The sequence below is a fragment of the Xenopus tropicalis genome, chromosome 8 (assembly GCF_000004195.4).
Source record: "Xenopus tropicalis strain Nigerian chromosome 8, UCB_Xtro_10.0, whole genome shotgun sequence".
In the NCBI taxonomy this organism is placed as follows: domain Eukaryota; kingdom Metazoa; phylum Chordata; class Amphibia; order Anura; family Pipidae; genus Xenopus; species Xenopus tropicalis.
Window position 1 is genome coordinate 104802864 of NC_030684.2, and position 13216 is coordinate 104816079.

A 13216-nucleotide genomic window follows, 5' to 3' on the forward strand; every position below is an offset into this window, starting at 1 on the left:
ATGTTAGGATGTGCCATGTTTAAAGATGAAATATCTTAATGCCGATGTCATTGCTATTTGTGCAGACGAGTTCAGATTGGTGTCCCTCTTCCTGTAGCTTGTGAAAGAAACAAAGTTGAATGCCAAGATACAAAATATGATTAATAGCCAAAATGATAATGAACTGCATGTGCTCTGTTATTTTACATTTTCTCTTCTGTTATTATTATAATTTTGTTTTTTTGTTTTTTTACCTTTAGGCTATGACTTTTGTCAGGTCTTGCAGTGGTTTGCAGAACGAGTGGATCGCATTATTCTGCTGTTCGATGCTCACAAACTGGATATATCAGATGAGTTCTCCGAAGCAATTAAAGCCTTCCGCGGTCAGGATGACAAAATACGAGTGGTACTCAATAAGGCTGACCAGGTGGACACTCAGCAACTGATGAGGGTCTACGGTGCTCTTATGTGGTCATTAGGCAAGGTGATAAATACTCCAGAGGTCGTTCGAGTTTATATTGGATCTTTCTGGTCCAAACCACTGCAGAATACAGAAAATCGGAAGCTCTTTGAGATGGAAGCTCAGGATCTTTTTCGCGATATTCAAAGCCTCCCACGAAACGCTGCTTTACGCAAGCTCAATGACTTAATCAAAAGAGCTCGTCTTGCTAAGGTAAGGTAACAGACTTTTGACTAATGACATATATATATATACACACAGGTATAGGACCCATTATCCAGAATGCTCGGGACCAAGGGTATTCCGGATAAGGGGTCTTTCCATAATTTGGATCTTCATACCTTAAGTCTACTAAAAAATCAATAAAACATTAATTAAACCCAATAGGATTATTTTAAATCCAGTAAGGATTAATTATAACTTAGTTGGGATCAATTACAAGGTACTGTTTTATTTTTACAGAGAAAAAGGAAATCAATGTTAAAAATCTGAATTATTTGATTAAAATGGAGTCTATGGGAGACAGGCTTTCTGTAATTTGGACCTTTCTGGATATTGGGTTTCTGGATAACGGATCCGATACCTGTATATGTATATATATATATATATATATATATATATATATATACAGTCCAGGCATCGGCACTCACCAATCAAATAGTCAATGTCCGGGTGCTGACCTTAAATACATAAAAATAATCTCATAGAAAGCACTCACGGAGAAAATATAAAAATAGAACAATTTATTACATCCAAAGGTCTACGCGTTTTCGATCCGTATAGGATCGTCATCAGGAACTGATGACGATCCTATACGGATCGAAACGCGTAGACCTTTGGATGTAATAAATTGTTCTATTTTTATATTTTCTCCGTGAGTGCTTTCTATGAGATTATTTTTATATATATATATATATATATATATATATGATATACACATTTGATGTTTCATTTACTGAATAGCTAACACTTATCTAATTTGCTTAACAAACTTTACTAATATACTTTATAAACTATAAACTTTATTCATATCAAAAGAAATCCCCTTGATAATAGCTTTCTGGCTACAAATTGTCCTATTGTAACTGGGTGGTATGTGCTTATTGAATGTTGCTCTATGATTCTGTGCACTGAGATCTGCATGAAGTTATTAAGCAAGTAAAAAAATCTACATTTAAAGTATACCACCCTGATCTGGTGTTCTTTTTACCAGTGTGCAAAGTAAAGTTTATGATCTTAAGTCACATCCTCTAAATCCCAGCTCCAATCCACCCTCTGACCTGCTAGGCCCCACCCTGATTATTACATCCCTCCTCTCCTTTTATGTACCAGCTGATCTTATTGCTTAGGAAAAGTGACTAACCTATATCTGAGTTACAAAGTAATAATTATTACAAAGTAATAATAATTTTCTAATTCTTAGAACGTTTTGCTTTTAGTTTATGTGGGATAGCTTTTACAAATGCTAAGCAAAAAGAAAGGACCCACTTCAGTAAAAGTGAAACAGAGGTTCCATTTTGCCCTTCCTCCACAGAAAATAATTTGCAAGGTTTAGGTATGTGTCAGCCTTCCCAAGGCTGCCACCTCTCTGGTTTTTCAAGGGGCTGGCCAAACAGCAACCAAGATGATAATAGGCCCAATTGCAGCCCATGATGTCATAGACTCTCCTCTGATGTTATAACTCTGCCCCCTAGCATTACTAACATGTCCAGAACATCATTGGCCCACCTCACTGTCCAGGCCTTGCCCTGGGAACAGATTGTATCCTAAACCTTAGTCAGATGTAAAATGGGGATATAGGGGTGTGTATACTAAGATTGGAGATTAGTTAGAAATCAAAAGTAAAGATCTGATTGGTTGCTACGGGCAACATCTCTGGTGATATTTGTCTCCAATCTTAGTACACTCATCCTAAAGTAAGTAAGTAAGTGAAAAGATTTTAACCTTTTTAACCAGTGTTTTGTGATCCCTCACAATGCCAGTGTCTAATGTAGACAACATAGCTTCAAGCAGGGCAGGGCAATTTAAGTGCTGCAGTTCTCTCTGAGAGGACTGTGGAGGTCTGTATACCATTGGTGGATTATTTACAAACTGTGCCCTAAACTAATTTCATTAAAACTAGTTGTACGCACAAAAACACATATAGTATGTGAGCCAAGGAAAATAAGGAAATTAAATTGATGCTTTCCCAGCAGTGTATTTTAAAGCAGGATAACATAGTATAGTATAGTTATTCTGGATTAAGGATAGGAAAAAGGTCTTTTGTACAATCAATCACAAAGTCTACTGTAGTCAGGAGTCTGCCATGGAGGCAATCCAGCCATTATGTTTTTCTCAATATTTATGCCTCTGTGTCAAAGCAGCCATTTCCTGTTTCAAATGAACTCGGCCTCAGCAACCTGGAAAACCTGTTTTGCTACCGTTGCACATTAATTTCAAAGCAGTGAAAAACTGCCCGCCCTAAAGTCATTCACCCCAAATGGAGAGTAAGCACTTTCTTGCTGACTCTATTCTTTTCCTATAACTTCATGCTACAGTGTCAGAGCTGGTGTAAAAAATGTGTTGTATTTAAAAACTTACATTTTCTCCCTTGCCATTGTAGAAACAATCCATAGTAGTTGGCATATTTATGCTAAATATTTGTATAATGCAACATTAAGCCTCTGTATAACCAGATGTGATTTCACACAGTGTACTGTTTGTTATTCATGTTATTATTTTATAGCTTTTTAATTGCTCCAGGTGCATCTTTTGCCTGCAGGTGTGCTAAGATTCGCTTGTTTGGCGATCTCGACAAATAAACACAACTTTTTGGTGATATGCCTACCTTGGTTGGGTTTTATTGTGCTAGGGCCAAAGAATCGCATTGCGATGAAGGGGGGTTATGAGAAGTCAGAGTGAGGACTCGAATCGGCAGCTTAAATCTGCCTGTGTATAGGCCCCTTCACAGCACCAGTAGCTACAAAGTGTACAATGGAGTAGGGGAGAGGGTTCATGGTTAATTACCCCAGGCCCCTTTCAAGTAAATAGCCTCCATACATTTTCTGTTTCCTTTTGTCTTTTTAGTCATTGGATTTTGTATTTTTTGCCCTCTCAAATGAAGACGAGTTAAACAAAACTGGGGTCTCCCTGTATTATTTAACCACTGCAGAGCAATATTTTAGTTACACAAGAAGCCTGGTACATATAAAAGCTAAATCAAGTCAAAGGGAAATATTAAAGGCACAGTAACACCAAAAAATTCTAAAGTAATTTTTATTAATTGTACATATTATGTAGTGTTTCCCTGCACTGGTAAAACTGATGTGTTTGCTTCAGAAAGACTACAATAGTTTATATAAATAAGCTACTGTGTTGCCATGGGGGCAGCCATTCAAGCTGGAAAAGGGAGAAACTGCAAAGTTTACATAGCAGATAACAGATATGCTTTGTATAATACAATGTTTTACAGAGTGTAACTGATCTGCTGTGTAAGCTGTGCCATTTAGTCCTATTTCAATTTGAATGGCTGCCCCCATATCTACACAGCAGCTTATTTATATAAACTATAGTAGGGTTTCTGAAGCAAACACACAAGTTAAAAACTTTTATTTTTTGGTGTTGCTGTTCCTAAGAGGTCAGTATGATAGTTATTTATTATTGGTTTTGATTTATTTTTCCTCTTTAGTTTCTATGAAGGTTTCCCTGGCTTATGTTGCTTTTAGCGCTGTAGCACCTAGATAGTGTATATTCTGGAAAGTCATTGCCGTGTCACTTACAATAATCATATTAACCAACCCATTCTGTTACATTCTGAGTAAGGAAAGAAAGCAGCTACAGTCTGCTTATGGGAGAATCTTTGAAAAGACATGTGCTAAACATATATTACTATTTTGTATGTATTGTATTTTAATAAAAAATGGGTTTTAAGCAGTAGGATGTTGTTACTGATGATGGGTTAAATGTGTCCATAGTGGAGCTGTATTTTAAAATATAATGGCAGGTAATTAGCAAGAAATCAAATGTGTGTGTGGAAGGAGGAAGGAAACCAGTTGTTAACACAATGGCACAAATACCACATTTTCCTCACAGTCAATCAGTGACTCATTAATCACAAAAACAGGCTTATAATAGTATTTGTAGAACGCACTCAGAGAATTTTTGCTAGATAGAAATGACAGATTATGCATTTTGTTACATATAAATGACCCCCTCCTATTACATTCCAGTAGTTTCTTTCTTATCTTGATGGTGCCTCTTTTAGTGGGCATTTTTCTGGTACCTTGCAACGGACCTGCAACATGCTCTTTTGTTTTCTAGTTGCTCAGGTCTCTGGAGTGGTGTTAAAAATCAGTACAGGCATGGATCCCCAAAGAGTACATTTAAAGCAATTTATTCTAATATTTAAAAATGATTTCCTTTTTCCCTGTAATGATAAAACAGTACCTTGTTCTTGATCCTAACTAAGCTGCATTAATCCATGTTGGTTGCGAAACAGCCCTACTTAGTTAATTTAATGTTCATATGTTTCTTAGTAGACTTAAAGGTATGGTGATCCAAATTATAGAAAAATCCCTTATTTAGAAAATCCCAGGTATTATTAGATCCTACCCTGTATCAATAAAAACAAAATGCTGACCAAAAGGCACATGCAGAGTGGTTCAGAAGTTAATATTCAATCACAGCTCAGCTTTCATACAAGCAAAGACAGGCTTAAGTTCTATGGTTCCTATCCTACAGTGCAGTTTGCTGAGTGCCATTGGCTCCCTGGGGAAGGGAGGCAACACACAATTTTGAAAAAAAAAAAAATTTTTAGTAAGTCAGCCCAAAACAGTTTTTTAAAAGCACATTGTTTCTGTTTTTAGAAGAGTACAGTGACTGTTTGCCCTCTAAGCAGTACCACATTCTTAGTACCAATTAGGTATTTGAGCCTAGTTTTATGGAGGTGCTTAGTTCAAAATACACTTGCAGTATTTCTATGCTAAGGAAATAGTAATTATACACAGTCTGTGAAATGTCACACTTATATTTGGACTAAGGTTACAATCACTAATTAAGTTCAGTCTTTCACTCTAACGTTGATGACCTGCACTACCTGCAAGGCTCAGTCTTGTAATGATGATTTTTGTTATGTGTTTCAAAGGTAACAAATGCCCTTTGTTTTATTATAAGTTATGGGGGATTGTTATCATTATATTGATAAGGAGCAGGTTTCCATAGTGTGTGTCAGTGCTGTGGTTACTCTGGATACTTTGCATACTAGACCATTTTTCAAAAGGCAGTGATGGGCTTGAGCACTAGTGTATAGTGGTATTTTCACTGTGTGAAAAGTGTTCATAATATCTGTTGGTGATCTTTAGTTTGTGACCACTGGGATTAACCTAGTTTATTTCAGTGTGTTCAGTTGCAAAGACTGATTGTATTGTTCCAAAGCACAGAAGACAATTCACAGTGTCTTCTAAGAGTCCAGAAGCTACAATGTAGTGAAAAGTGTTGTTTAAAACACAATAGAACTGTTGTAACTGTGCCTACTTGGCATAGCCTATACTGTAAACAATCATCAAAAAAGGCCTTCAAGCACACTAAGAATCTACAGGGCCAAAAAAAATAAAAGTAAAAAATCTACTTTATTAATGTAGAGTTAGAAAATGAACATCTCTAATGGCCATACTTTAATCATGGGCTGGGCTTATACTGTTTAAACACTGTGTGGTTGTATCTGGGATTATCTGTCTAGTGTCCTGACAACAACCCTGGTAAAATTGTCCTACTAATCCTCCAGTCCATCATTCATATAAAATTGCTAGGGTCACTTACCTTAGTAACCTAAGTAATTCTATTGCACACATATGGGGAGATTTACTAATCCACGAATCCAAATCCCGAATGGGAAAAAACGGATTGGAAATGAACATTTTGCGTCTTTTTCGTATTTTTTGCGATTTTTTCGGCGCCGCAGCGACTTTTTTGCGAATTGTCGTGACTTTTTCGTATTGAGCGCTCGTAAACGGCGGGCAAACCTTTCCGACTTTGCATGATTTTGGAAGCCTCCCATAGGACTCAATGGCACTCTGCAGCTCCAACCTGGCCCAAGGAAAGTCACGATACTGAAGCTCGAATGAATCCGAAACTTTCGTACTCGGCGCGACAGTACGATTATTTCGCGATGGTGACGAAAAAGTTGCGACAATTCGTGAAAAAGTCACGACGGCGACGAAAAAGTCGCAAAAATACCGATCATAATGAAAAAAAACGCATTCGGACGCTTTTCGGACGTTTGTGGATTAGTAAATGTCCCCCCTAGTGTATCTAATGTGGACCCTACTGCTTGCCCTGTGATTTAAGTGACTGAATGCTAGGCAGTGTCTTTACTTTACTGAGTGTCTTTACCAAGGGCCACTATTGGCAGCTCTTTAGCATTCAGGATCCCAGTATGTCTGTTGTTTTTTATGGGACTCCTTTCGCCACTTATTTCTTGTTTGGGGCATAACACTGCTTAGTCTGTGACATATCGATATTAACCTATCTTCCCCATCATTGAACCTGATTTAACCATAGGTCCTTTAGGGTACAGAGCAGAGTATCGTTTGGAGTTGTGAGAGGTAAGAAGGCTCCTGGGTGTAGCCTAAGAAATGTATATTTATATAGGATTTTCTTAAATACGAAGAAGGGACTGGGTGACAGGAAGTGCGGGTGGGGGGAGTGCTTACATTTCATACATTTCAACTGGTAAGGGTGAGGAAGTGAGAAATGTGAGTCTGGCAGGAAGCCTTCTGCTTACTAAACTCTAACCACTGTTAGAGTTGTGGGAATAAGGGTGGGCACCCACATGTGACCCTTCACATTGCATTAAGCACTCTTAGCACAGATTCCATTTGCACTTCGTTATGATTTTGTTGTTTCTCTCTTTATTACCTTTGTAATAAATGATAAGTACCAACAATAAAGGGAGTTGCTGCCAGCCAATGGCTTCAAACACAGCTAATCAAAAGAGTTTCTTTTCTGATTCCACATTATCTGCAAGTAATGAAGGGAAGGTGCAAAGTCTCTTATAAATGGCTACTAATAGATCTTATGATTGCCATCCCCATTAAGTAGTATTTTTTTTATTTTTTTGGTATTGTTTTCTATTAACCCTTGAACCTTGCAAGTCAGGTCTGCTCACATAGGTGTGACGCATATAACATTTGGATAATTATATGATGTAACGGTATTAGTCGAGATAATGGAAACTTTACTTACAGGAGTTGGCTAAAGATTATAGTGTCTGACTGCAGGCTTTAAAGTGAATAAAGTAGCAAGAAAATCACTGTTATGTTATTCCGTGTTTCTTCCCTATTGGCGTGACTAAGTTTCTGTTCTAGAAATGTGTGAGCTAAGTTCAGTTTCTCTCTTTGTACCCTGTGTTTGGAGAAAAAGTAAAATTGCTCTCTCTACTGACATCAATTAAAATAAATTGCACAGATAATCTACAACAAATATATTTCTATAAAGGACTGTGTGAAAGATATATTGCAGGAGGAGCCCTGTAGTTTGCATTTCTAGTCAAAATCTTGTATTTGCCTTAAAGCTGACCTGTCACCTTAAGAAATCATTTCAAATTGTTTTCTATTGTGTTTGGCAAGCAAAATAAACTTTACTTACACTATATAAATTATTTTAATCTTATTTTCTTCAGCCTTGGAATTCAAAATTGCAGCATGCAGGCAGGGGCCATTTTGTGGACACTGTTATCAAAGCAGGCATTGTATCCTGCCAAAATCTTGTTTCTGTGCCAGTATGGGGGGACCTGATACCCATGTCCATGCACTGGTTACAAAATTACATGGTGCGGAGGGAGGGGGAATGTGAGGAGGGCAGCAACATCTAAGAAGTTCTGAATTGAAAGTGAAAGTAACTCTCTGCCCCGCCTCTATGCCTAAGGCATAGAGGCGGGGCAGGCGTTATATGATTGACAGCTGGGATTTTAAAATGCTTTTATAATGGGTATGGATGTGGTAATAAAAAAATTATTTTGGGTTTCATGTTTAATTTGAAAAGGGCTTTTATTATACAGCTTTTTATGTCTGGGTGACAGGTCCACTTTAAACAATTCAAAAAGCTTTTCTGATTACAGGTATGGGACCTGTTATCCAGAATGCTTGGGAGCTGGGGGGTTTTCCGTATAAGGGATCTTTCCATAATTTAGATCTCCATACCATAGGTATGTTAAAAATCATTTAAATATTGAATAAACCCAATAAGGATTCATTATATCTTAGTTGGGATCAAGTACAAGGTACTGTTTTATTATTACAGAGAAAAAGGAAATCATTTTTAAAAATTAGAATTATTTGCTTATAATGGAGTCTATGGGAGATGGTCTTTCCGTAATTTGGAACTTTCGGGATTATCTAGCAGAGATACATATACTTGTAGCTGTAGCAGGAATCACTTTGTATTGATTTGTAGCCTTTCTTAAAACTATATAGTGCATATACTTTGTTTCTAAAATAGGAAAAAAGGAAAGTAAAGGTATAAGATCTGTTATCCGTAATGCTTGGGACCTGGGGTTTTCCAGAGAAAAAGGAATTATTTAAAAAAATATATCATTATTTACTTAAAATGGGAAATGTTCAAATTCCTGTAATTCAGTTCTTTCTGGCTAATGGATTACATACCTGTAACAGAAGGGCCAAGGGTATAGAGGGCTTGAGAGGGGTCTTGACTGAGGAGCAAAGTCAGCACATTGTATTAAAATAGTGACAGACACCAAATATCTTTATTAAATGTACACTACTGTATTGATGGCCTTAAATCCCTGATGAATCACATACACCTCCCCCAGAGGGCAAATGTTACTGTTGCCTTGGGTGTCAAACCTTCTTATCCTGGCTCTGCCCTTTAGTTACAATAGTAAAAAATAGGGTGAATTCAGTTACCCATTATTTTTCATTTTCTACTAAATAAAATACTATTGAATATCCTGTTACCACTAATTCTGCTACAGTACCCCACCCTCCGAATGCCATTATTTTTCTACCTCTACTAGCAGAATTATATTGGAGATTTTAGTAGTAAGCATTTTTATAACTCAGTGGTAATATATACATAGAAATGCTGAGAAGACTAATAAACACCTTGTAAAGTCCCTTTAACGTTACTGGCAAGCAAACTGACCACTAGCATCCTGAAGCTTCATTCTATTAAAGGAAAATACAGGTCAGACTGGGGTTTTATACAGAGATGCCTTGGAGGTAAAATACAGTGTTTATACTATACAAGCATAGTTAAGGTCAACCCCAGTTTTCCCTGGGAAACACTTCACCCCTAGGCAGTACAGGCCATGTAAGGCTGATGGAAGGAAGTGTCACACTGAGCAAAGGGAAAGGACCTTTCTGCCGGGGCGATAAATATGTGCCGTCCTTTACTTAGGGAAGTGACTCTTCCTTTAATCATACACCCTGCATGAGTGTTGTATATATTTGATGTGCAGGAGTTAATTATATTTCTGGCTGACCTATAAAATGCGGAAATAAAATTAGGCAAACAGGATATTAACTCTATTGCATCTATTATTTACTGTATGTTAAAGGAGATGTATATGCAAGAACTGTTTGTGCATAAGGAAAGAATATGTAATTCTAAACAACTAGCCAATATACATTTGTAAAACCTCTAGGTCTGCTAATCAGCTGGCTTCTTTTACATTGTTTCAAGAGTCAGGATTAGAATTTAAATTGCAATTCAATTTAGAAATAACTTTAGAATTTCACATTGTTACACATCATGCAAAAATCAGTTATTGGGTGAAATTGTCCTTTAATAGAGGTTGCATAGGTTAATTGTCACTGATCATTCTATATCATTTTAGAATGGGTGTATACCTTGGGCAACCTTCTACTTTCCTTTGGTGATGGGACCCCTCCTAATATCTTTACATTTAATAGTAGGTGGCACATTATTCCTTATATGAACACAAACTGAGGTGGATGAGTAAAGTGAGTAATTAGTGCAGGCTTTGCTGCCTATGGATACCATCAGTCTTTTCATGCAGCAATAAAATGGCATAAATCTTCTGGTTTTTAAGGGGATGCTATTTGTCATTTCATTTGCTGTTCTATCCAATGCATTTGCAGAGTTATAGTTATTATTATTAATAACATGTATTTATAAAGTGCAAACATTCTGCAGTCCTGTACAATAAATGGGTTTATACACTGAACATGCAGAATTACATACAAAGCAACCAATAATCATTACAAAAGAGCTTACAATCTAAAAGGTTGAGCAAACGCCCAGTACGGTAATTAGGATTGTGTTTCAGACTTTACAGTACAGCTTTGTGGAACATTACAGATACTGCCAGCATGTCTGAAATTGTCCAGCAACAGGATGTTACTGGTAATTTAGGTTTTCCTGGACTTTTAATAAATAGACACCGCTAGTTCCCCTTTGGCATGTCATTTAGATACAAGGATTTTTTTTATAGAACCAAGTGTTTATGGGTGTGTTCCCTTGGGCCTTCTGTGAAGTCAAATCTGCTTAGCACTTTAGTGAGTTATGGATGGTGGACTTTTGGTCTCTGATAATTTGCCTCCTGACAGTACATCTTGCCTTCTGTACACTGCCACCTAGTGGATATATGCCCTATTGCAGTGGTAGTGATAAAAATAAAGCTAGTTTCTTTTTCTCAATAAATCATTTTTGTAAGGTAGATTGTTATGGAAATATGCTCCCTGCATTTTTTATTTAAAGGATCTGCTCCTTTGGCAAGGTCTATCTTTATTTAAGTTCTCCACCAACACATTGGGCCAAAAAGGGGTGATATGAACATTGGCTGGAGAATGCAGTAAGCTCTCTGGCAGTGTAGTTTGGCCTGAGCATGGCCCCACTGCATTCTTAAGGAGCCCATACATTTAAAAATCCACTCATTTGGTAAGGTCAATTTTTATGCTAATTGACCATTAGCACAGTGGGCTAAGTTGGTATGATTCGATCATTTAGCATTCTGTTATGGTCCTTTCATGACTAGATTCTTTAAGGTGCAGAGAGAAATATGGCTAAGGTTTGCCAGATATCGGTTGGGCAATAATTGGGCCAATACACTGCCAACTTGGTATGGAAAGGGCCAAGTCTGCAATTTGTATGGGTCTGTGTGAGGCATGTTTTCCAAAGCCTTTAGGGATGCACCAACTCCCTCAATGAGCAGGATTTCGATGGGGCTTGATTCAAGTGCCTGGCTTAACTGAATCCAAACCCTTAAAATCCTGTGACTTTTGGTCACAATTTTTTTCCCACATGCTGTTCTTTTATTACTTCCTTGTTCTAATTTGCGTATGCAATTTAGCGTTTTGATTTGGGTTGGGATTCTGCCATATCCTTCATGGCAGATTTGGGGTTTGGCCAGATCTCAAGAGTAGATTTGGTGCATCCCTGAAAGCTATCCTGTAACAGCATCCATGCTATTGGAGTACAGCGTTCAGAATCTGTTCCAGAAAGATGTTTTCCCTGTTGTGTCCAACACTGTCCAGCTGTGTGGTAGTCTTTTAGTGCCCAGAGTGGGGTCAGCAGAGTTTATTGGGGCCGTGTACAAAATTAAGCCTTTCCACTTTCAAGTTCTCTTTGGACGGAGCTTTGCATTGGCTACCTCCCTTTGCACTATATTTGGTTACAGCTCTGCTTTAACTGTCCCAGGAAATCATTTTCTACTGTTGGCCACTAATGAGATTTCTTTGCTGCCTTCTACGAAACTGGTTGCCATAAATAAATCCCCAGACTCGGCATATCTAATGAAGATAAACCAGCTTTACGCAGATGAATTGATTTTTGCGTCATTAAAGGAGAATGCATTGCTAAAATCTGACTGACTGTATAGAAGGGCAAATACCCCACATGCCAAGGTAGCATCTGTACAATACATTTAGCCTTGAACTTATTTGTGAAGGTACCCTCATAGCTGACACAGACACACAGTCCTAATCATTTAACATCCTGATGCAGTCTGTGACATATGCTTTATCTGTCATACCAGGGAGACAGTTTCACCAGTGTTTCTATACATTTATATATAAACATTGGTGAAACAGTAATATTAATATTAAATGTGTGTGTGTAAACTTGTTAGAGGTGAGGCAAACCCTGACCAATTGTTGAGCTACAGTGGAATACTTTTGTTGATTCATGTTCTAGTTATGTTGCACTTAAAATGTAAAGATTCTATCAGGGACCCTCTGACCTAGGAAAACCTGTATCAGGCACCTTGGTACAGAGAATGAGAGCAGATTTGCTTGTATGAGACACAGGGGGTGTTCAGGGACAGAGATTAACCTGTGACTGTTGATAAGCTTGCATCTGCCCTTGTAGCCCTGCAGTGCCCCACATAAAGCACATAGTGGCCCATGCAAATGCACCAGGAAATTGGCAATTTCCATTTAAACTAGAAATTGTTTTTTAAAAAGTGACTGTGTCTTTTCATGCCCTATGCTTTTAAGTTACTTGCAGTACCTACAGTACATTGCCCTTAATTAATTACAAAAGCAGCCCTATCAGTGAAAAATGATCAGCATGACCTGTAGGTTACTTTAATGTACATTAATATTTTGAAGTATAGTGTTTTTGTGTCAGTATCACTTTAAGGCTCTGCAGCTTTTACACTGTGAGCAGAAATAACAGTGACTGATAGGAACTGGAACTCATGACTGATCAGTGATAACATTCCTGAGCCAAGATGTGTGAGCCAGGCTGAGTGGAACATAGATAAGGGCACATTATTGAGGCATCTGGGCACATGACGCTTGCTTCAGTCTTTCAATCCAA

At 37.7% G+C, this 13216-nt stretch overlaps 1 protein-coding gene across 1 annotated transcript in view; it reads left to right on the forward strand.

Moving 5' to 3' along the window:
• ehd4 (EH domain containing 4) overlaps nucleotides 1–13216 on the forward strand; it is a 32321-nt gene that overhangs the window by 11890 nt on the left and 7215 nt on the right. Inside the window, 1 exon segment of the mRNA NM_001102972.3 lies at nucleotides 240–652. Coding sequence (NP_001096442.2) covers nucleotides 240–652 — 413 coding nt within the window.